This window comes from Scyliorhinus canicula, chromosome 12 (assembly GCF_902713615.1).
Source record: "Scyliorhinus canicula chromosome 12, sScyCan1.1, whole genome shotgun sequence".
NCBI classification, from domain to species: domain Eukaryota; kingdom Metazoa; phylum Chordata; class Chondrichthyes; order Carcharhiniformes; family Scyliorhinidae; genus Scyliorhinus; species Scyliorhinus canicula.
In genome coordinates, this window is record NC_052157.1 from 102717216 (window position 1) to 102741685 (window position 24470).

The window sequence follows — 24470 nt, forward strand, 5'->3', positions numbered from 1 at the left end:
AGTGAGGGGCTATGAGGGCAGAGCCATCAAGGGTCTATGAGAGGCTGGATTAGCGAGGGTCTATGAGGGGCTGGATTGGCGCGGTCTATGTGGAGCTGGATTAGCAACGCTCTCTGAGGGGCTGGATTAGCGACGGTCTCTGAGGGGCTGGATTAGCGATGGTCTATGAGAGGCTGGATTAGAGGCTGGATTGGCGACGGTCTCTGAGGGGCTGGGTTTGGCGAGGGTCTATGAGGGGCTGGATTAGCGAGGGTCTATGTGGAGCTGGATTAGTGACGGTGTCTGAGCAGATGGATTAGCAAGGATCTAGGGGGGCAGGATTAGCGAGGGTCTATGAGGGGCTGGATTAGCGAGGGTCTCTGAGCGGATGAATTAGCGAGGGTCTATGAGCAGATGAATTAGCGAGGGTCTATGAGGGGCTGGATTAGCGTGGGTCTATGAGGGGCTGGATTAGCGAGGGTCTATGAGGGGCTGGATTAGGGACGGTCTCTGGGGGCTGGGTTGGCGAGGTTCTATGATGGGCTGGATTGGCGACGGTCTATGTGGAGCTGAATTAGCGACAGTCTCTGAGGGGCTGGATTAGCGACGGTCTCTGAGGGGCTGGGTTGGCGAGGGTCTATGAGAGGCTGGATTAGGGGCTGGATTAGTGACGGTCTCTAAGCGGATGGATTAGCGAGGGTCTATGGGGCAGGATTAGCGAGGGTCTATGGGGACAGGATTAGCGAGGGTCTACGAGGGGCTGGATTAGCAAGGGTCTATGGGGCACGATTAGTGAGGGTCCATGAGGGGCTGGATTAGCGAGGGTCTATGAGTGGATGGATTAGCGAGGGTCTATGAGGGGCTGGATTAGCGAGGGTCTATGAGGGGCTGAATTAGCGAGGGTCTATGGGGGGCTGGATTAGCGAGGGTCTATGAGGGGCTGGATTAGCCAGGTCTATGAGGGGCTGGATTAGCGACGGTCTATGCGGGGCTGGATTAGCGAGGGTCTATGATAGGCTGGATTAGCGAGGGTCTATGAGTGGATGGATTAGCGAGGGTCTATGAGCGGATGGATTAGCGAGGGTCTATGAGAGCCTGGATTAGCGAGGGTCTATGAGGGGCAGGATTAGCGAGGGTCTATGAACGGATGGATTAGCGAGGGTCTATGAGCGGATGGATTAGCGAGGGTCTATTAGGGGCAGGATTAGCGAGGGTCTATGAACGGATGGATTAGCGAGGGTCTATGAGTGGATGGATTAGAGAGGGTCTATGAGCGGATGGATTAGCGAGGGTCTATGAGCGGATGGATTAGCGAGGATCTAGGAGGGGCTGGATTAGCGAGGGTCTATGAGTGGATGGATTAGCGAGGGTCTATGAGCGGATGAATTAGCGAGGATCTAGGAGGGGCTGGATTAGCGAGGGTCTATGAGTGGATGGATTAGCGAGGGTCTATGAGCGGATGAATTAGCGAGGGTCTATGAGCGGATGAATTAGCGAGGGTCTATGAGTGGATGGATTAGCGAGGGTCTATGAGCGGATGGATTAGCGACAGTGTACGAGGGGCTGGATTAGCGATGGTCTCTGAGGGGCTCAATTGATGAGGGTCTATGAGCGGCTGGATTAGCGAGAGTCTAAAATGTCTGTGCTCCAGAGTCTAAGTCAAATACAGGCCTCCAACATAACTCAGAAAAATGAATACAACCTCTGGATGATTTCATTGGGAGGCTCTTTATTACGTTAGATATCTTTGCACAGTTTTGTAAACATTGATGTTATGTTTGTTCCCATATTTCTAATCAACTAGTAGCTATTTCATTTGGTCCAGCAGCTTTGTCAGTTTTTACCTCATTTATAGCTGCTCTTATCTCACTCTCTAATATTTGTGGTCCAATATAATCAATGTCAAGTCTGTGGTAGTAACCACTGCTGTATATATTAGGGTATGTATGGTAAGGCCCTGTACTACAGGTACGGGGGTAGATCCCTGCCTGCTGGCTCCATCCAGTAGGCGGAGTATAAATATGTGTGCTCCCCGTACAGCAGCCATTTCGCCAGCTGCTGTAGGAGGCCACACATCTTAGTCTATTAAAGCCTCGATTGTATTCAACTCTCGTCTTTGTGCAATTGATTGTGCATGAAAGTCAACATTGCTCTCTTCTTCAAGCACAATCATTTCAGCTTTTTCATTTTTTGGATGTAGTTCTTCAAAATGCTCCTTCCATCTTTTTATAATTTTATCAGGGTTTGCGAATAAAACACTTTCCTTACGCTCGATTGCTCCTTTATGCTAAGTGTCACTAATCTCCTTTGTTGTTGCATCCGCAAGGTTTAAGCTTTCCAGTCGATCAGTTCTTTCGTTATATATCACTATATATCTTTTAACTATTCTTGTCAGCACATTTTCTATTTCTCTTAACTTGTTGTGCAAGTGTCTGTATTTCAGTTTGCCGTCTTCATTATTGATATTCTTTCTTCCATCTTTTAAAACATTGCAGTTGCACCCCACGTTTTCTGATCCTTTTCCTCTGGAAAACTCTGTTTTTCCCTGCTTCTTTAATCTGTTTCCATTGCTCATTCATGTTGCTGGTTTTCATGTCTAATATTAATACCTCATTTACAATTTTTTTTTCATTTACTTCTTTTATCCTTTCTGGGTTCCGCTGTGTTCTGTGCCTTTCACCTTGGATACTCTGTCCATTGTCACAAGATTATTATTTGAGGCAGTGTCACTCCCAGCTGAGCCTTCAACACGATTCCTGCATCTTTGCCATCTTCTTCCTCCTACCGCACCTAGTGGTGCACGAAGGTAGACTTTCGTCTGTTTCCATAGCTGAGTCTGCTAGAGGCTTATAGCTTTTAAGAACGCCACTCCACATCAAGAGTGACTGACCAGGAGTCTCTCTCGCCCTTACCGCCAACCATTGGTGTGTTGGAAGGATTCTGCAGGTTGATACATGTAACCTGTTTGACCCGGTTATGAACCCACCTTCCATGGTCATCAAATCCTGGAGTGGGACCCAAACCCAGAGCTTCTGACTCAGAAGCAGGGACCCAAACCACTGCGTCACAAAATCTCCTGTATCTTTGTCTTATATAATCCAGTTGAAATGTTTCGGCATTGCCAAACATTTCCATGTGTATAGTTTTCTTTGCTGATGTCCAACTCATGCATCTGCAAGCATGAGTCCTGTTCATCTGCAAAATCCTACCAGCTTTTGGCCGTACTCATTTCTTTATCCAAGACCATCTTCTTTGTCATCTCTTCCTTCGCCAACATTACTGTCCCAAACTCCCACAACATAGTTCTTCCCACACTTCGGTTCGATTAGTTTTAGTTTTCACTTTTATCAGACAGTTCCATCAACCTCCCCATCTGGATATTCATTTATCAGAAGGGCCAGAGGACTTCATGACAACAACGACCACCCTGAGAAAGAAGCCAAGGGCATGTCGATATTCTGACTTTTCTACAACTAGTCTGATTGCTCCCGCATTGAAGGGTGTGTTGAGACTTATTTGGCATAGAGAGAGATGGTGGGAAGGCACAGAACTACTGAAGGGTGTGTTGAGATTTATCTGGCAAAGAGAGAAGGTGGGAAGGCAGAGAACTACATCGGAGATGACCAGTTTGGATTTCAGGAACAAAGCGAGCAATCGGCATAAGATTAATGACTGAATGCAATTTAGAATTTTGACAGGAATTATATGTTTGTTTTGTAGATTTTGGAAATACACTCAATTAAATTGACTGGATTAAGCTCTTGGCATTGGAGTAGGTGGGGAGATGGGTGACTCATAAGAGATCTCCACATGGCACAAGTGAAAAAAAGCAACAGCGAGAGTCGCCAGAGAAGAGTGGGAACCACGTGTAATTGGAAGAGGAGTTTGACAAGGTTGTTGATCAGCACCAGACCTCTTCAATGTCTATTTAGATGATCAAAGGGTTTGAAGACACAGAAATTTGGCCGGGGGGGGGGGGGGGGGGGGGGGGGGGGGGGGGGGAATGATAACATCAGTTAGATTTGCAGATGACAAAGGATTTGTACCAAACTCAAATAGGACTACAGGAATTAATAGATAGACTTTTAACAGGCATAAAATTTGGAATGAATACAGACATTGGCGAAACCTGCGGCGCATCTCTCGAAATCACCAAGAAATATTCATATATCCGGAGATGGAAGAAAACGAGAACAGACGCAAGAATTCTACTATTTAGGAAGTATAATATCTGTAGATGGAAGCTGTTAACCATAAAACTAAATACACTCAAAAAGTGAGGTTGGTTTGGAGTGTTTTATTTGGATGTGAGACTTGGAACGTATGGAAGGTAGGGACCAACCTGCTAAAGAGCTTTGAAATGTAGGGTTGGAGGAGATTGGAAAGGATCTGCTGGACAGAGAAAGTAAAAATGATGAAGTGCTGAGTGGAGTGAATAAACAGAGAAATTTGCTCAATGCATTTTAAGAGGAAATAAACTTGTAAGAGATGTTAGGGAGGGACAGTATCGAAGAGGAAGAGGATACCAGTGTTGGACAGCAAATGGAAAGAATGGCACAGGATCGAGAGATATGGAAAGACAATGATGAGCCAAGGACCTATTGTTGGGCAGAGCACATGATGCTGTTTTGTCAAAGAAGACCAGCATCTTTTAAAAAGATCAAACTACCAGTTCTTAACTGAAAGGTTACATTTTAAACAAAAGCTTTTACTTTATAAGAATTAAACAAAGAAAAAGCTACTAATGGACACAATCTAAAGGATCACACAATGGACACAATCTAAAGGAAAAAGTATGGTAGCGATCGGGAATTAGATAGACAGATAGAATCTGCAGCACAGAGACAGGCCCTTCAGTCCAAACTGGTCCATGCCAACCAAAAAGCCCATCTAAGCAACCCCATTTTCCTGCATTTGGCTCATATCCCTCTGAACTTTCCTATCCATGTATCTGTCCAAATGCCTTTTAAATGTTGTCAATGTCCCTGCCTCAACCACTTCCTCTGCCAGCTCATTCCACATATGTACCACCCTCAGTGTAAAAAAGTTGCTCCTCAGGTTCCTATTAATTCTTTTCCCTCTAAACTTAAACCACACCCTCTAGTTCTCGATTCCCCAACCCTGGGAAAAAGAGTGCATTCACCCTATCCATGCCTCTCATACACCTCTATAAGATCACCCCTCAGTCTCCTACGCTCCAAAGGAAAAAGCCCTAGCCTGTCCAATCTCACCCGATAACTCAGTCCGAGTCCCAGATACAGGCTCACCGAGAGGAATCTGGGGGGAGGGGGAGGCGGCACCATCGGTGGCAAAGGACAGATAGGGTGACGATTGTTCACCGGGGCATGTGATGCCTGTCACATTATTTCACCCTGCGGGCTGGTCTGCATGCCCCTGCCCCAGCCCCCCGGACCTGGATCTGGGCAAAGTGGGGGAGGGGCTTGTGGAGGTTGTTGCTACTGAGTGGGGAGAGGAATTTCTGAGGGAAGAAAGGTTATTGAGAGTGGGAGCGGGAGGTTTTACTGAATGGGGGAGGGGGGCTACTGAGTGTGACATTGCAGTGTGTGGAGAGGTGTCACTGAAAGTAAGGGGAAGCTAAGTGTCTATATGAGGGGGGTTTACAGGCATATCCATGGGAAACACATCCCTTACTATCAAACACTGATCCCATTGTGCTGGTCTCTTCAGGCAGCTTACTCCAGACATACAGTATACTGTACCCCAAGCAGAGAGAGCAGCTCTCTGCACTCACCATAGACCTGGGTGATGTAATAGCAACCCATGAATGGATACCTTTCACTGTAACCATTGCACTGTGATTTGTGTTACTATTGCCTGATGTAAAATATTCATAACAAGTCAGAATAGGTGGAAAAACTACCTGTGAATAATACATTTTGTGGCTTGAAATGAGGATTCTGTAACATTATTCACTTGGAAAGTAAATTAAAAATCGTAAGAGCAAGATATAAATTATACACTCAGAATTAGCGATGCAGCAATAAAGAAGATTCTGAATAAAAATATAATATTTTGCAACAGAGAATATTCCAAAGCAGCTCTGTCCTTATTTCTGTGTTTCCTGCTGCAGCACAAACTGCGTAACACAGAATTATGTGAAGCAGCTGGCGTGACAGTGAGAGTTGGCACAGGCTTCCCTCTATAACCTGAGTTTCTCACTCTGGATGACACCTGTGGGGACAGGTTCTGCCACGCTTACGTGAAGAGTTTGGTGCCGAGAACAAAACTGGGTTGTGGTCTTCAGGATGGCTCCAGATGGCACTCACCTGTTTAGTGCATTGCACATCTCGATAGTCACCAGGACGGAGAGGGCCATGGTTGTAGGGTAACGAGACTCAAAGATGCCACACTCAATGTTTTGGTAGAGCGGGTGGTCTGGAGTACATTGCATGAAGTGCCGCTGAGAGAGAGAGAGATAAAGAGATTAACTGGTTTATAAATAGCAAGTGGATTATAATCACACATGTCCGCATTGGCATTCACTGTCATGCCCACTGGAGCTTACGTTATTGATAGTGGCGACAGCCTTGGCTTAGTGGATAGCATTCTCATCTTAGAGTCAGAAGGTCAAGTCCCAGGCTAGAATCCGCAGTACAATATTTAGCTTGCCACTCCACAGTGCAGTACTGGGGGGATGCACTGTCAGAGATGCTGACTTTCAGGTGAAACATTAAATTGAGGCCCCATCTGCCCTCTGAGATGGATGAAAAAGATCCCACAGTTCTACTGAAGAACGCAGGTAGGTGAAGGGAGCAAGGAATTAAATACCTGCTCCAGTCCACAGCAAAGAGAGGAATTAAGAAGAATGGACACACTGAGTGAAGGAGGTGGAATAGAAAGATGTAGACACAAAAAGACTTTGATATGCTGTACAGTCATCTAGTGCCTTTCACAACAACAATGTCCTGAAGTGCTTCACAGTCAATTAAATTCTTCTGAAGTGTATTTAAACACTGTTGCAATGCAGGAAATTCAGCAGCCAATCTGCAAACTGCCACAAACAGCACTTAAGGCCACATGACTGGTTTTATTGATGTTTATCGAGGGGTAAATATTGGCCAAGACACTGAGGAGAACTCCACTGCATTCGTTCAATTGTTCATCGGCTCTTTTACATTCACCTGAGGGGTCGTGTGGTTTCTGTAAGATGGCACCTCTGACAGTGCAGAACTCTTTCACCATTGAACTGAATTGTCAGATTAGATTCTGTGCTTAAATTCCTGGAAAGGGATTTGAACCCACAATGTTTGGACTCGAGAGGTGCATTTGCTACGCACTGAACCACAGTTGACACATGTACCTTGTGCCTATTTAGCTCTCTCTTTACCCCTGATCACTCTTCCTTGTGCCGGTCGTTCTCTTTCTGTTAGCCCACCTTCACTCTGCATCTCCACCATTGCAGATGGTCTGATTGTTGTGGATTGAAGCAGTTATTTAATCTCCTGCTCTTACTGCTTCTCCCTTTACCTTCATCCCAAAGGTCCTGATCCAGTGGCTTGGCCTAGAAGGAGCTCACCACCATCAGGGAGCAAGACTGGTGGGCTACCTGCAGCTCGAGAAGCTGCCGCCATGATTAAACCAGCCAGAAACACAGCAATAATTTGTATTCATCTGCTGTTGATCTGAGCCACTGGTCACTGCCTTAGCAGATTATTACTATTGGAATGGGTATACATCGAGAGAGGTGGACACTCAGTGAGACCCTTGGTGTTCTCGTGCATCAGTCGCTGAAAGTAAGCATGCAGGTGCAGCAGGCAGTAAAGAAGGCTAATGGTATGTTGGCCTTCATTGCGAAAGAATTTGAGTATATAAATCGGGATGTTTTACTGAAATTGTATAGGGCTTTGGTGAGGCCACACCTGGATTATTGTGTACAGTTTTGGTGTCCTTATCTGAGGAAGGATGTTCTTGCTATGGAGAGAGTGCAGCGAATGTTTACCAGGCTGATTCCCAGGATGGTGGGACTGTCATATCAGGAGAGACCAAGTCGGTTAGGATTATATTCATTTGAGTTCAGAAGAGTGAGAGAAGATCATTATAAAATTCTAACAGGATTAGACAGGGTAGATTCAGAAAGAATGCTCCCGATGGTGGGAGAGTCCAGAACTAGGGGTCATAGTTTGAGGATAACCCTTTAGGACTGAGGCGAGGAGAAATTTCTTCACCCAGAGAGTGGTGAATCGGTGGAATTTGCTACCACAGAAAGTAGTTTAGGCCAAAACGTGTCATTTGAAAGAGGAATTAGATATAGCTCTTGGGGCTATACGGGTCAAGGGGTATGGTGAAGGTGGGAATCAGGGTATTGAACTTGAAGATCAGCCATGATCATAACAAATGACAGGGCAACCTCGAATGCCTCCTCCTGCTCCTATTTTCAGTGGTCCTTATGCTACACTGAGGATAGGGAGATGTCAAGTGCCAGGCAACAAGGTAATTAAAAAGGCTAATGGAATGTTCACCCTTGTCTGAAGGGTATAGGGGTAGAAGGAGGGGATGGTAATGCTTTAGTTAGACAGAGCTTTAGTACAACTCCATCTGAAAGTACTGTATTCAGTTTTGGAAAGGAAAGCTATGTTGTCATTGGAGAGGATGCAGTACAGGTTCACCGGAATGATAGCAAGGCTAAAGGGATAAATTATAATGCCAGGTTTCATAAAGATAGCTTGTATTCCCTTGAATCTAGGGGTAATTTAAATTTAATATAATCAAAGGTGTTGTCAAGGTGGATAAAAACTATTCCCTGCTGCAAAAAAGGGGTATAATCTTGAAATTAGAGCTAGGCTGTTCAGCTTTGAAAGCAGGAAGCATTTTTTCATGCGAACATAGAACATATAGTTCAGAAGGAAACCATTCAGCCCATCGAGTCTGCACTGACCCACTTAAGCCCTCATTTCCACCCTATCCCCGTAACCCAATAACCTCTCCTAACTTTTTTGGCCACTAAGGGCAATTTATCATGGCCAATCTACCTAACCTGCACGTCTTTGGACTGTGGGAGGAAACCGGAGCACCCGGAGGAAACCCACGCGCAAACAGGGAGAACGTGCAGACTCCGCACAGTCACCCAGCGGGGAATCGAACCTGGGACCCTGGCACTGTGAAGCCACAGTGCTATCCACTTGTGCTACCGTGCTGCTATCCGTGTGATATAAATCTGGATCTCTTTCCCACAAGGCTGTAGATGCTGGGGGCCAATTGACACTTTCAATACAGAGATAGATTTTTGTTACGTAAAAGCATCAAGGGATGTGGATTAATGGTAAATGGAGTTGAAGCATAGATCAACCCTGATCTAATTGAATGAGAAAACAAGCTCAAGGTGATGAATGATCAGTTCTGACAGAAGTTCATTGAGCTGAAATAATTAGAGCTTTCAAGACTGCAATTGATAGCGTATCAAGGGATATGGAACAATGGTCGGTAACAATGGGCAGCACGGTAGCACAAGTGGCTAGCATTGTGGCTTCACAGCGCCAGGGTCCCAGGTTCGATTCTCCACTGGGTCACTGTCTGTGCGGAGTCTGCACGTTCTCCCCGTGTCTGCGTGGGTTTCCTCCAGGTGCTCCGGTTTCCTCCCACAGTCCAAAGCCGTGCAGGTTAGGTGGATTGGCCATGATAAATTGCCCTTAGTGACCAAAAAGGTTAGGAGGGATTATTGGGTTACAGGGATAGGGTGGAAGTGGGGGCTTAGATGGGTCGGTGCAGACTCGATGGGCTGAATGGCCTCCTTCTGCACTGTATGTTCTATGTCTATGTAACTGGAATTGAGGAACAGATCAGCCATGATCTAAATGAATGTTGGAATAGGCTTGAGGGGCTGAATAGCCTCACCCCATTCCTATGTAGCAATGGCAAATATGGGATTCCCACTATGGCCTCAGGTTGTACAGGTGTCTCTTCCCTGACCATTCCCTACCAAAAGTTTGATATTCAACATGAACATACAAAAGCACGGTATGGGCAGCACGGTAGCATGGTGGTTAGCATAAATGCTTCACAGCTCCAGGGTCCCAGGTTCGATTCCCGGCTGGGTCACTGCCTGTGTGGAGTCTGCACGTCCTCCCCGTGTGTGCGTGGGTTTCCTCCGGGTGCTCCGGTTTCCTCCCACAGTCCAAAGATGTGCGGGTGAGGTGGATTGGCCATGATCAATTGCCCTTAGTGTCCTAAAGAATAAGGTTAATGGGGGGGTTGTTGGGTTAAGGGTATGCGGTAAATATGTGGGTTTGAGTGGGGTGATCATTGCTCGGCACAACATCGAGGGCCGAAGGGCCTGTTCTGTGCTGTACTGTTCTAAAATATCTAAAAAGAACTAGACAGAAGAATACCAGTGAGTCAATTTATTCTATCTAGTAGGGTTGTGATGCCTTTTGCACCATGATACAGGTATCTGCGGTACCTGCTGTACAGGTAGGTACACTCACCATGGTGCCCAGAGCCCTGGGAAAGGCAGAAAACTCAGATATTAGGAAAAGCTCTGCTGAATGCCTGACTAACTTCCAGAGGTGCATCCATGTTGGCACATGGCTGGAGCACGTGTGCCGACTTGCAGAGTGTTTGCGTGTATTTGGGGTGGTGATGAAAATGTTCATGGTCTCTTCATCCATACCCCTCCCATTTTGTTGCCATTTGTTGACGGGTTTGTCCATTCCGACCTTCATTGACAGTGTCTGCTGTGAGGATGATGCAAAGAGGCTCCAGGCTGACTTGGACAGGCTGGCTGAGTGGGCAAATACTTCATAAATGCAATATAATGTGGGAAAATATGAGGTTACCCACTTTGGTGGCAAAAACAGGAAGACAGATTATTATCTGAATGGTGGCAGTATAGGAAAAGAGGAAGTGCAACGAGATCTGGGTTTACTCATAGATTACTCAGAATTTACAGTGCAGAAGGAGGCCATTCGGCCCATCGAATCTGCACCGACTCTTGGAAACCCAACCGCACACCTCCACCCTACCCCCATAACCCAGTAACCCCACCCAACACGAAGGACAATTTTGGACACTAAGGGCAATTTATCATGACCAATCCACCTAACCTGAAAATCTTTGGACTGTGGGAGGAAACCAGAGCACCCGGAGGAAACCCACGCACACACGGGGAGAATGTGCAGACTCCGCACAGACAGTGACCCAAGCCGGGAATCGAACCTGGGACCCTGGAGCTGTGAAGCAATTGTGCTAATCACTATGCTACCGTGCTGCCCTGGAACAGTGGAATGGTGGAACAGTCGCAGGCAGTGAGGAAAGCTAATGGCATGCTAGCCTTCATAGCTAGAGGAATTGAGTATAGGAGTAGGGATGTCTTGCTGCAGTTATACAGGGCCATTGGTGAGGTCATACCTTGAGCATTGTGTGCTGTATTGGTCTCTAAGTTTGAGGAAGGACATCCTTGCTAGTGAGGGTGTCCCGCGAAGGTTCACCAGACTAATTCCTGGGATGGCAGGACTGACATATGAAGAAAGACTGGATCGATTGGGCTTGTACTCATTGGAGTTTAGAAGAATGAGAGGGAAATCTCATAGAAACATATAAAATCCTGATGGGACTGGACAGACTGTATACGGGAAGGATGTTCCAGATGTTGGGGATGTTCAGAACTAACGGTCACAGCCTAGGAATAAGGAGTAAGCCGTTCAGGACTGAGATGAAGAAGAACGTCTTCTCTCAGAGAGTTGTGAACTTGTGAAATTCTCTACCACAGAAAGCTGTTGGGGCCGATTCATTGGATATATTCAAGAGGGAGCTGGATGTGGCCCTTGCGGCTAAAGGGATCAAGGGGTGTGGACAGAAAGTGGGAGTAGGATACTGGATTTGCATGATCAGCCATGATCATATTGAATGGTGGTGAAAGGGCCAAATGGCCCACTCCTGTACCTATTTTCTACGTTTCTATGACTCTAGGATAAAGTCCATTATTAGCTCAAGTTCCCATTCGAAAAAGGAATACTAGTGTCTGCACAAACGCGGCACTTAAACAAAACACAGCGACTGCAATGTACAAATGGCCAGAGCAGGATATGGATAATGTGTCAGAGGAAATGTACAATGTTTGTTTTGTTTCTGGTTTGGATTCTGTTACTGGATCGAGACAGCGATTATAGTAAAATCAATTGTTAAAACCTTCGAACAGAGCCAATAATATACTAAAGACTGAAACCTCAACATCTATAAAAGTGCAGCAGACATAAGATATCCCTTCAAATGGCCTTTTGTTAATTTGGAAGACTTTCCCCAATCCCTCCTTCTAGAAAGGGTTTTATTGAAGGTCAATTACCAGTTGGCTGAAGGTGACTTGTGGACCATCTTCATCGTACATGAACCACCAGGTCGCTGCCCCCACCGTCGCCAGGCCAACATACACTGAAAGAGACCAGCAAGCAAAACCGACGAATTAGGAATTGGTCTGATCAAATGAATGTCTATAGGACAATTTTGCTTCTTCTGTTAATGTCAAACTACAGTTCGAACAAGTGTGTCCAACTCATAACTTGTGAGCTGAATGTAATGACGGGGTGGGGGAGGGGGGGGGGGGGGGGGGGCTGTTGCTGGTTATGGCTGTGATCTACTAGCCTCGTCGTTAAATCTTGTGAGAGGCCTTGTTACCCCTCACGAGATCGAACAATATTACGCGAGGCATCTGGATGCCGCCCATTGCATATCCAAATGTGCAGTCAGGTTCACTTGAATATGTTCTTGTCGGAGTTATCAAAGGCATGGGATCTAACACCCGCACCAGAGCAAGCGCCTTTTAGCACTGGTCTCCACTAATGTGGACCAGGCGTAGCAGCCGCCAGGCCCCAAATGGTCCGGCTATGGGGCAGGATGGTGGCCTAGTGCCCTTAGTGCCACCCAGGCATGGTGTCAGAGGCTGGCAATGCCAAGGTGCCCGAGTGGCATCCTGCCCGCACCAGGGGTGCCCTGCCCTTATGAGGTGGGATGCGGGGGGCTCGAGGGCCCTCTCATTGATAAGTTAGGAGGGGGGGGGTCCATATGCCCTGTTGGGGTGCTCGTTAGTGCAGGAATTGGGACTAAGTGCAGCCTCGGCATTGCGTTCCTCACCGAGGTCTAGAAATGAGGCACAGTCCCATTTAATGGCAGGGTCGTTCTTGGCACTGTTGGGTTCTTCTTCTTCTTCTTCAAAGTATCATAGAGCAAGCTAGGAAACCATCCAGCTCACCGTGCCTATTCTAGCCCTTTGAATTAAATCCCATCACCCACTCTTTCCCCATAACCCTCTTATCTTTTCTCTTTTCATAAATATAAACAATTTTCTTTTGAAAGCTACATCTGAACCTCCTTCTACCACCCTGTCAGACAGTGTGTACCAGATCATAACAACTCATGTTAAAAATTGTCTACATTTCCCCTCCACTCCCAGTTCTTCTGACAATGATTTTAAATCTAACTCCTCTGGTTACTGCCCCATGCACGTTGAAACAGCTTCTTCTTAGTTCCTTTTAACAAAACCCTCAACTTTGAACACCTCTATTAAATCTCCCTCATCTTCTTCTCTCCAAGCAGGAAAATTGCTGGTTCTCTAGTTTCCTGTGTAACTGAAGTCTATTATACTTATTGTTCAAATAATTCTCCTCTGCCCCTCGCTAAGGCCTTGATCTGCTTCCTGACATGTACTTCCCAGAATTGAATACCACATTCAGACTGAGGCCTAGCCAGCGATTCATAAAGATTTAAAATACTTTCATTTTCTTCTGCACTTTTGTGCCTTTTTTAAAAAACTAAAGCCCTATATTTTTTGTGAAGAACTTTGCCACTTTCAAAGTTTAGTGCATGCCCATTTTTTTCTTAAGACTCATAATGGTCTCGAAACATTAACTCATGTTTCTCTGCCCACAGATGCGGCCAGACCTGCTGAGTTTTCCAGCATTTCCTGTTTTTATTTCTGTCTTTTCTGTGGCCCCTTTTAAGTTGTACCTTTTATTTTATATTGCCCCTCCTCATTCTCCCAACAAAAATGCATCGCTGTTCATGGACCTGGAGGTTTGCAAGGCACTGTTCCTATCCTTGTACCTCATTGGCGAATTAACTCTCAGTCAGAAGGTGGGATCTGTTAGTCCAAGCAGTTTGAGATACATGCAAGTTAGTGGGATGGTGGATTCAAACTTAGTATGTGGATTGCCCAAGGATCCTCAATAAGCACTTATGCAAATCAATAAAGATAAAAGGCTTGGTCAGCCCAGAAGTGGAGGGTTACACAGGGCGAGATTCTCCTGGTGAGCAACGGCACAAACCACAATGTTCGATCCCAGCTCGGCCGTCCAGTTTTAAACTTCCTTCCCAAACTCAAACAGCTAGAAACTATTCCTGAGCTCAGTCCATACACGGAGGGTTTTGTGTCCACCTGGTGCACTGAAGCCTGCTGCAGTCTTATACATGGATGCCCAAGATGTTTTAAGCAGTCACTTTCCAATTGTTTTCTCCCCAGAAAATTGAGAGAGAGTGAGTCTTCTTTCAGGGTTTCTGGACAAGGGGCAACTTCCTGCCAGCAGACAAGAAGCTGAAGCAGTGTAAAACCCGACAGTTTGACCAGTTGCCCAACTTCTTGCCCTTAGAGTTACAAGGACTTGATCTCAACTCCTGATAGCTACGGAAACACTGGAAGATAATAATAATCTTTTATTGCCACAAGTATGAAGTTACTGTGAAAAGCCCCTGGTTGCCATATTCCGGTGCCTGTTCGGGTAAGCGGTACAGGAATTGAACTCACTCTGCTGGCCTTGTTCTGCATGACAAACCAGCTGTCTAGCCCACTGAGCAGAACCTCGTCAATAAATAAAGGGGGAGTTAATAAGCACAACTGAAAAATTCTCACGAACTTTAGTTCATTTGATCTCAAAGTCAAGACTAATGGAACCATACTGATTTCAAGCCTAAGTGGGAACTTTTAAAGATCCTCACCTCCAATAGCGATGTAGCGGAAGAATAACCAGCCACTAATTAGGGACTCTTTGGGATTGCGAGGTGGTTTGTTCATGATCTCTAGGTCAGGAGGATTGAAACCCAGTGCTGTGGCAGGCAAGCCATCTGTTACCAGGTTTACCCAGAGCAGCTGGACAGGAATCAGGGCCTCGGGCAAGCCCAGGATAGCTGTGAGAAAAATGCTAAACAGAAAACAAGAGGGAACAGAAATTATTAAAATTTAAACCGCAAAGAACATTAATTCAGGTAAAAATATATGAACAGTAAATGTGCCAGACTATTTCACGGAGACAAGGAGTTGCCAAGCTCCCCAGCAACCCCAATGCTGACCTTGTGCCAGTCATCAGAGGCTACATCAAGGCATCTTGGGTTACAGATACCCCAGATTCTCCGCCCGTGTATCAGTCAACAACTCACCTCAGCTTAATATCTCCGTAATGGCTCCAGCAAGCATGCCAACACGTGATGTGAAGGACAGTGTTTATGCTGCATATCTTGCTATCATTTGACAGACTTCGAGAGTGACTAAGTGGTGGTAAATACCGATCACAAGGTCGTATCCATAACGATGGAGCTCTTTTCCTGGTTATACAAATTTAGGAGTTCTTGTGGAACTTAATATATTTATGCCCCCCGCAAAATATACTTCAGTTAACGGAACAGACATCATGGATGGGCACGACAGGGGTTGGTGGAGACGGGGGGAGTATGTCCTTATTTTATAATCAATCCGAATCATTAGTCATGTAATCCTCTTCCTTTAGGGATTGTTTATGGAGTTAAAGGTGGACGTTTAGAAGTATTAGGTCAATTTGGCTTCGTCTTCAGATTTGGCACTGAATGAATGGACAGGCAAACATTGATCTCGTGCACCGAGAACTTTGGAAGAAGATTCTTCCACAGGCTTCAACATACTCAAGGAGCCTAATGCCCAGGCATTCACCTGTGATTAAAGAATATTATTTTATTTAGTTCTGAAGAATTTATTTGGGGAACCAATGCCTGTGCAGATTGGGTGCAGACCATCGGACTGCTGAATTGCTATATCCTGCTGCACCTCCCCAAACCCTCATTCAGACCTAATGGATGGGAGTCAAACCAATTTCTATCCTTACATTTCTGCAGCTCCAGGAAGCAGCACCAGCCAAGTGAAGGATGAGCCGAATTATACCAAGAGCTAAAGTGTCTAGGATTATGTGCCCACCAATCCCTGGTAAAGCCTCTTACCAGACAACTTCGCCCACATTGGAGGAGATGAGGTAACGGATAAACTGCTTCATGTTGTTGTAAATGGCTCGGCCTTCCTCCACCGCTGAGACTATGGTGGAAAAATTGTCATCGGACAATACCATTTCTGCTGCTGACTTGGCCACCGCAGTGCCGGAGCCCATGGCAATCCCAATTTCTGCCTTCTTCAGGGCGGGAGCATCGTTAACACCATCGCCGGTCTACAGAGAGAAAGACCATTACAACAGAACCTCACTCATTATACTTTCCCCCAAAAGATTATTCATTCTCACCAAACCTGCTTCCCCAAACATTAGCTTCTACATGTTAAATGCCAGTTCGGTTTGTGAGCAGCACTCTAGACTCTTGAGTGAAAAGGTTGTGGGTTTAAACCTCCCTCGAGAATTGAAACACAATATCCAAGTAGGCACTGAGTGAAGAGTTCGAAAGAAGAGTCATATTGGAATTGAAAGGTTAACCCCGTTTCTCTTTCCCCAGGTGCTGCCAGACTGCTGAGTTTACCCAGCAGTCTCTGATTTATTTTAGACACAGAGAATTAGAGATTCTGGTCAAACCAAGTCTGCCTGTTTTGGTGGACATAAAAGATCTCAAAATATTATTTGAGAAAGAGCTGGAGAGTTCTCCTGCTTGTACACCCAACTTGTTTCTTCACATCATCACTATTATCTGTTCATACATCTCTGCTGTTAATGGGATATTGCTGCCTGCTGCCTTTCCCGAATCACCAGTGTCTACACTTCAAAAGTCGTTCATTGTCTGTGAAGCATCTCTGAACGTTGCGAGCATGGGACTGGTGCTAAAAAACCTAAGTCCTTCCCTTCACCCAGAGCATGTCTGCATGGGTTCTTAGTCAGCAAATGTATTCAGATATATGTTCACAGCTAGTGAAATCCCATTGTGTACAACTTCGAAATGTATCTCATTGGCTGCAGCCGAGATTGGCCTCATTCTCTTAGCCCCACGACTGGCAGCCATGCCTTTAGCTATGTGGAAACTCAGCGTGTTAAAATTTCCTGCCTCTCCAGCTCTCTCATCTTCCTAAAGCCAAGCTTTGGGTTAGTCCTTCCAAATCTGTATCGTCTCCTTGCATTCAGGTGTGGATTTATCTTGAATAATGTTCCTTCAAAGTGACATTTGGGACACTCTTTAAATGCAAGTTATTGATATTAAATAGGCTAGATGGATTGACCACGATGTACGGCAGAAAACCTTTTATATTGAGAGTCGCAAGAACTTTGATCAGCACTGTCCGCTCTCTTGAGATCTCATTTAATTGTTTCAGAAAGTCAAGTACTTTCACTGGATTTCCATCTGATGTGGGCTTTGCACCAGAAAAGCCTCTTCTAAAACATCCTTTGACAAGTACCGATGGAATCTGAGATTAGTGTCAGAAGTTATTTTTAGGGTTACTCAATGATCCTTGACAATGTTCCTCTTCAGTGAGATGCTGGAAGGTGCTTGAGGACAGCATAAAATCACATATTTCTAGTCCGCGAGGAAGCAAACATGTTGGTTAATCGAACCACACTCCCACTGTGCTAATTTAAAGAAGAAAACTTGAACTCACCATGGCTGTGATTTCGTCAAAGGACTGGAGGTACTCTATGATCTTGGACTTGTGCGATGGTTCAACACGAGCAAAACAGCGTGTGGAGCGACAGGCCTCTCGCTGGTCCTCTGGTGACAGATCATCAAACTCCCGGCCGGTATAAGCTTTCTCAGACACATCTTCGTTTTCACCGAAGATTCCAACCCGCCGGCAAATGGCGATGGCTGTGCCCTTATTATCACCGGTGATCATGATGACACGGATACCAGCCTTCTCACACATCCGAATAGAATCAACAACTTCATTCCTCGGTGGGTCCAACATGCCCACACAGCCAACAAATGTAAGGTCAGTCTAAAGGGAGAAAGAAAAGAAATGAGTGTCTCAACAGTAGACAGCAGCACAATATAATGAGACGATATTAATCCAGGACAGAAGTTTACGTGACAGTGCAATAATACGAATGCCTTCACATTATCAGAAACCTGAGCACATAATCTAAACTGTTGCGCTTGTGCAGTACCGAGGTAGTGCTGCACCGTCAGAGATGACCCACCAAACTGAGGTTTGTTCTGCTCTCCCAGGTGGGTATAACAGCAGCACAATATAATGAGACGATATTAATCCAGGACAGAAGTTTACATGACAGTGCAATAATACGAATGCCTTCACATTATCAGAAACCTGAGCACATAATCTAAACTGTTGCGCTTGTGCAGTACCGAGGTAGTGCTGCACCGTCAGAGATGACCCACCAAACTGAGGTTTGTTCTGCTCTCCCAGGTGGGTGTAACAGATCCCACAGCACCCTTTTGAAGTGAAGCATGGGAGTTCTCTCTGGTCAATATTATCCCTACGCAACATGTAACTGCATGGGACCTTGCTTTGCATAAATAGCTTGCCTAGCAAGAGTGTCGGTACTTCAGGAGTAATTAATTCGCTTTACGAGTGCTGGGATGTCATGATGATCTGAAAGTTGCTTCGTACATGCAATTATTTCATTTCTTCGTGATAGTGTATCTAGATTTTTCATTATGAAAACACAGATAAATATTATTGCTTCCCCACCTGGGTACAGATGCAGAGGCATCTGGGTGTATGTGCGCATATGTGATTGAAGCTGGCAGGGCAGGTGGAGAGAGCAGATAATAAAGTATGTAGTATCCTGGGCTTTATTAATAAGGGCACAGAGTACAAGATCAAGGAGGTTATGCTGAACTTAAGAGATTAGAATCATAGAGTTCCTTCAGTGCAGAAGGAGGTCATCCGGCATGTCGAGTCTGCACTGACCCGCTGGAAGAGCACTCTACCTAGGCCCACTCCTCAATATATCCCCGTAACCCCACCTAACCTTTGAACAGTAAGGGGAAATTTAACATGGCCAATGCACCTAACCCGCACCACTTTGGACTGTAGGAGGAAACCGGAGCACCCGGAAGAAACCCACGCAGGCACGGGGACTCCACACAGTCACCCAAGGACAGAATTAAACCCGGGTCCCTGACGCTGTGAGGCAGCAGACCTCAGCTGGAATATTGGGCTGGAGTTTCCTCCGTCTTCACAGTGCATTCTGTATTGGCGGTTCGCCAGTGGCTGGCGGCGGGGACCTGCCATTGTCAAGGGATTTCCTGCTGAACACACCCTTTGTCGCCGTGAAACCCATGGCAGGCGTGTGCTGTCGGCACGACCGCAAGATCCTGCCAGCGTGAACGGTCAGAAACCCTTCCCATTATTTACGTCTTTGGGCGCCATGCTAGGAAGAATGTGAACGCACTGGAGAGAGTACAGAAGAAGTTCACAAGAATGGATCCAGGGATGACAAACTTCAGTTTGGAACATAGATCGGAGAGGTTGAGATTATTCAGAGTAGATAGGGAGGAACTGTTCCCCCTTGCAAAAGGATCAAGAACGAGAGGACACAGATTTGAAGTGATTTACGAAAGAAGCAAATGTGATGTGAGAAAAAAACCTTTTCACAGAGCGAGTGGCTCAGGTCTGGAATGCATTACCGGGAATCAATGTACAGGGATATGGAAAAAAGGCAGAGGAATGGCACCGAGTTATGATTCCCATTTAGAGAGCCGTCGCAGGCACGATGGGCCAAATAGCCTCCTTCTGCACCGTAACAATTCTGTGGGCCCTCATTCTCACCATGAACAGGGGAAAAGAATCACCCCACTTTCAGCCTGATCGCAGGGTGCTGGGGACCATGATAGACTCCTTATAGTGTTATGGACCAGGGTTTAGAGAACCTCAAAGTGTATCATGGAGTTCAGCTGACCCACAACTTTTAATAGACTGTGGTATGGGGAGCATACGGCTCACTTTACAGGTATGGTACAGCAGACATGGACCAAACAAAATGTTTATTCTATGAACTCAAGTTAACCCTTTTAAAACAAACAGTGACCACCTTAGCAACCAGTAAATCAAATACACCCCCAAAGAATACAACACTAAGTAATCTGTATGCTGTTCTTTTAACATCCAAAAACTTAACAAACCTCTAAACAGAAGCACATTAGGATTTACATTCACTACTGAAATCATTTATAATTCTGAATTCACCAAATGATTAAGATGGTCTTTGGATGGCAGACTTCAGATGCAGCTCCCTGAAAAACACACACCCAAGCTCTTTTCAAACTGAAACTAAAAAGAAGTGGAGCTCAGTTTCACCCACACTCTGACATCACTCCAGTAACATGAGCAGATCTATTTCTTAAAGGTACATTTCTTAAACACCCATTTCTTAAAGGGTACGTTCACATGACAATAGTGCTGCTACTCTGGCTGCTAAACCCATGTAATTTAGAGCAACAAAATCATGTCCATCGGCATTATCAGATTATCTCTCCCCATTGCTGAAAGAATGATCCTCATGTTAAAAAGTGGGACACCCCTCCATCCAACACGCCACATTTGAAAACCGCACAAAGTAGGGTGATCATTGCTCGGCACAACATCGAGGGCCGAAGGGCCTGTTCTGTGCTGTACTGTTCTATGTTCTATGTTCTAAAGCTGCTATCAACACTGTCTCAGTCTGAAAATTCTCTTAAACAAAGACAGACAATGCATTTATACCTTTCATAATCTCAGGACATTGCAAAGCACTCTACAGCTTTTCACCTGCAGTCACTACAGTAATATGGGAAATGCAACAGCTAATTTTCACACAGCAAGTTACCAGAAACAGCAATGGGATAAATGACTAGATAATGGGTTTTTGGTTGAGAGACAGTGGGAAACTTCTCTGCTCCTTATGAGACAAAAATATGCAGAGGGACATGTAGTATTGAGGGAGCAGGGGGCCTGCAGAGGGACTTGGGCAAGCTAGGAGAGTGGGCAAAGAAGTGGTAGGCGGAATACAATGTGGAAAAGTGTGAGGTTGTGCACTTTGGTGGGAAGAATGGAAGAATAGACTATTTTCTAAATGGGGAAATGCTTTGGAAATCAGAAGCGCAAAGGGACTTAGGGTCCTAGTTCAAGAATCTCTGAAGGTTAGTGTGCAGGTTCACTCGGCAGTTAGGAAGATAAATGCAATGCTAGCATTGATGTCGAGAGGGCTAGAATACAAGAGCAGGGATATACTTCTGAGGCTGTATAAGACTCTGGTCAGACCCACATTTGGAGTATTGTGAGCAGTTTTGGGTCCCGTATCTAAGGAACGATGTGTTGGCCTTGGAAAGGATCCAAAAGTTCACAAGAATAATCCCTGGAATGAAGAGCTTGTCGTATGAGGAATCGCTCAGGAGTTTAGAAGGATGAGGGGGATCTTATTAAAACTCTCAGGATACTGCGTGGCCTGGATAGAGTAGACGTGGAGAGGATGTTTCCACTAGTAGGAAAAACTAGAACCCGAGGGCACAGCCTCAGACTGAAGGGATGATCCTTTAAAACAGAGATGAGGAGGAATTTCTTCAGCCAGAGGGTGGTAAATCTGTGGAACTCTTTGCCACAGAAGGCTGTGGAGGACAAGTCACTGAGTTTCTTTAAGATAGAGATAGATAGGTTCTTGATTAATAAGGGGATCAGGGGTTATGGGGGCTGAATGCCTAATTCTGCTCCTATGTCTTATGGTCTTACCCGATAGCCTTGGGACTTTTTTTTAACATATACCAGAGAAGGCAAACAAGTTCACCATCTCAGACAGACAGCACCCCAACAGTCAGCGCTCCTTCACTGGTGCACTGAAGTGTTAGCCTAGACTGTGTAGCGTTTGGGCTGGGACTTGGAACGGCAACTAATCAGACACAAACATGGGAGCGCTACTCGCTGAGCCACGGCTAACACAGCTTGCTCACTGCTCCTAGCTGTGAGGCGACACTCTGTAAAGGAACTAAACCCGAACCTCCAGAACCAGAGCACCAGTTGTTTTTTTAAAGACCCGTTGGGGGTTTGGATCTGGATTTGCCTCACTCCAAATAAATGCTGCTAAGTAATTCTGTTTTCGACAGCTGTAAATCACTGGGCTATATTTAGTGAGACAAGTATCAGGAATAAAATAAATTACGGAACATCTTACGCCTGGAAGAGGGCTTTGCATTTTAATGTTATACTTGGACTGGAAATCTTACACAGTGGTTGGGGCTCGGGGGGGGAATGGAACGTGGCTTAATGCCTCAAATTTCCCGGCCCAGTTTGGGTATGTATTTAACTGCAATTGACTGTGTTATTACACATTTAAGAGGAGATTTCCAGCCAAATGAAAAGCAGGAAATTCTGGCTTCTGTGCATGAGCACTTGCCGTGTCAGAACACTTAACTGGAGCAGGATATATTTAAACTGTGTGGAAGACATTAATTTGAAAACAATCGGCAGTGGAAACCTTTTTTCTCTCTCAGGGATTAAGTACATTCTTTCACCTTCAGATGTCAGACTTGGCTCAGTGTCCTGTCAGAACTCTGTTGATTCAAGTCTCACTCCAGCGACTTGCGGACATCTCCTGGCTGTCACGCTTAGTCCAGTGCTGAGGCAGAGCTAGTCATAGAGTCAGAAGAGGTTTACAGCATGAAAGCATGCTTTTCGGCCCAACTTGTCCATGCCGACCAGTTTTTAACCACTAATGTTGTGCTCGGCACAACATTGAGGGCCAAAGGGCCTGTTCTGTGCTGTACTGTTCTATGTTCTAAGCTAGTCCCAATTGCTCGCATTTGGCCCTTATCCCTCTGTACCCATAGAACATAGAACAGTACAGAACAGGCCCTTCGGCCCTCGATGTTGTGCCAAGCAATGATCACCCTACTCAAACCCACGTATCCACCCTATACCCGTAACCCAACACCCCCCCCCCCCCCCCGGCAACCTTACTTTTTAGGACACTACGGGCAATTTAGCATGGCCAATCCACCTAACCCGCACATCTTTGGACTGTGGGAGGAAACCGGTGCACCCGGAGGAAACCCACGCACACACGGAGAGCACGTGCAGACTCCACACAGACAGTGACCCAGCCGGGACTCGAACCTGGGACCCTGGAGATGTGAAGCATGTATGCTAACCACCATGCTACCGTGCTGCCCATTTTACCCATATAACTGTCTAAATGCTTTTTCAAAGACAAAATTGTACCCGCCGCTATTCCTGCCTCTGGCAGCTTCTTCTAGCCACTCACCATCCTGTGTGAGAAAAAATTGCCCCTCTGGACCCCTTTGTATCTCTCTCCTCCTCCCCCCCCCCCCCCTCACCTTAAAACTATGCCCTCCTCCCCCCCACCACCACCTTAAAACTATGCCCTCCTCTCCCCCCCCCCCCCCCCCCCAAAAACTATGCCTTCTAGTTTTGGACTCCCATATCTTTGGGAAAATATGTCGACTATCTATCTTATGTATGCCACTCATTACTTTATAGACCTCTGTAAGATCACCCTAAATCTCCAACGCTTCAGGGAGAAAAAGTCCCAGTCTATCCAGCCTCAACTCAAACCATCAAGTCCCGAAAGCATCCTAGTAATTATTTTCTGCACTCTTTCTAATTTAGTAATATCCTTTCTATAATAGGGTGACCAGAACTGTACACTGTATTCCAAGTGTGTCCTTACTAATGCTTGTACAACTTCAGCAAGACATCCCAACTCCTGTATTCAATGTTCTGACCAATGAACCTAGCATGCCGAATGCCTTCTTCACCACCCTGTCCACCTATGACTCTACTTTCAAGGAGCTATGAACCTGTATTCCTAGATCTCTTTGTTCTATAACGCTCGCCAACTCCCTAGCATTAACTGAGTAGGCCCTTCCCCGATTCAATCTACCAAAATGCATCACCTCACATTTATCTAAATTAAACTCCATCTGCCATTCATCTGGCCCAATTGATCAAAATCCCGTTGCAATCCTAGATAACCTTCTTTACTGTCCACTATGCCACCAATCTTGGTGTCATCTGCAAACTTACTAATCATACCTCTTAAATTCTCATCCAAGTCAATGATATAAATAACAAATAACGTTGGACCCAGCACTGATCCCAGAGGCACACCACTGGTCCCGGGCCTCCAGTTTGAAAAACAACCCTCTACAACCACCCTTTTGTCTTCTGTCGTCAAGCCAATTTTGTATCCAATTGGCTACAGCAGGCTTATATCAACACTGCAATGAAGTTACTGTGAAAAGCCCCTAGTTGCAACACTCCGGCGCCTATTCGGGTACACAGAGAGAATTCAGATTGTCCCATTCACCTAACAAGCACGTCCTTTGGGACTTGTGGGAGAAAACCGGAGCACCTGTAAGAA

The 24470-nt window shown here is 45.7% G+C and overlaps 1 protein-coding gene across 2 annotated transcripts in view; it reads right to left on the bottom strand.

The window, feature by feature from the left end:
• Positions 1-24470, bottom strand: part of atp2a3 (ATPase sarcoplasmic/endoplasmic reticulum Ca2+ transporting 3) — a 310265-nt gene that overhangs the window by 39608 nt on the left and 246187 nt on the right. For both annotated transcript variants that reach the window (XM_038813618.1, XM_038813617.1), the window contains exons 14-18: positions 17756-18091; positions 16168-16388; positions 14920-15122; positions 12278-12363; positions 6267-6400 (exon numbers count right to left, since the gene is read on the bottom strand). In XM_038813618.1, coding sequence (XP_038669546.1) covers positions 6267-6400; positions 12278-12363; positions 14920-15122; positions 16168-16388; positions 17756-18091 — 980 coding nt within the window. The remainder of the gene's footprint in view (positions 1-6266; positions 6401-12277; positions 12364-14919; positions 15123-16167; positions 16389-17755; positions 18092-24470) is intronic.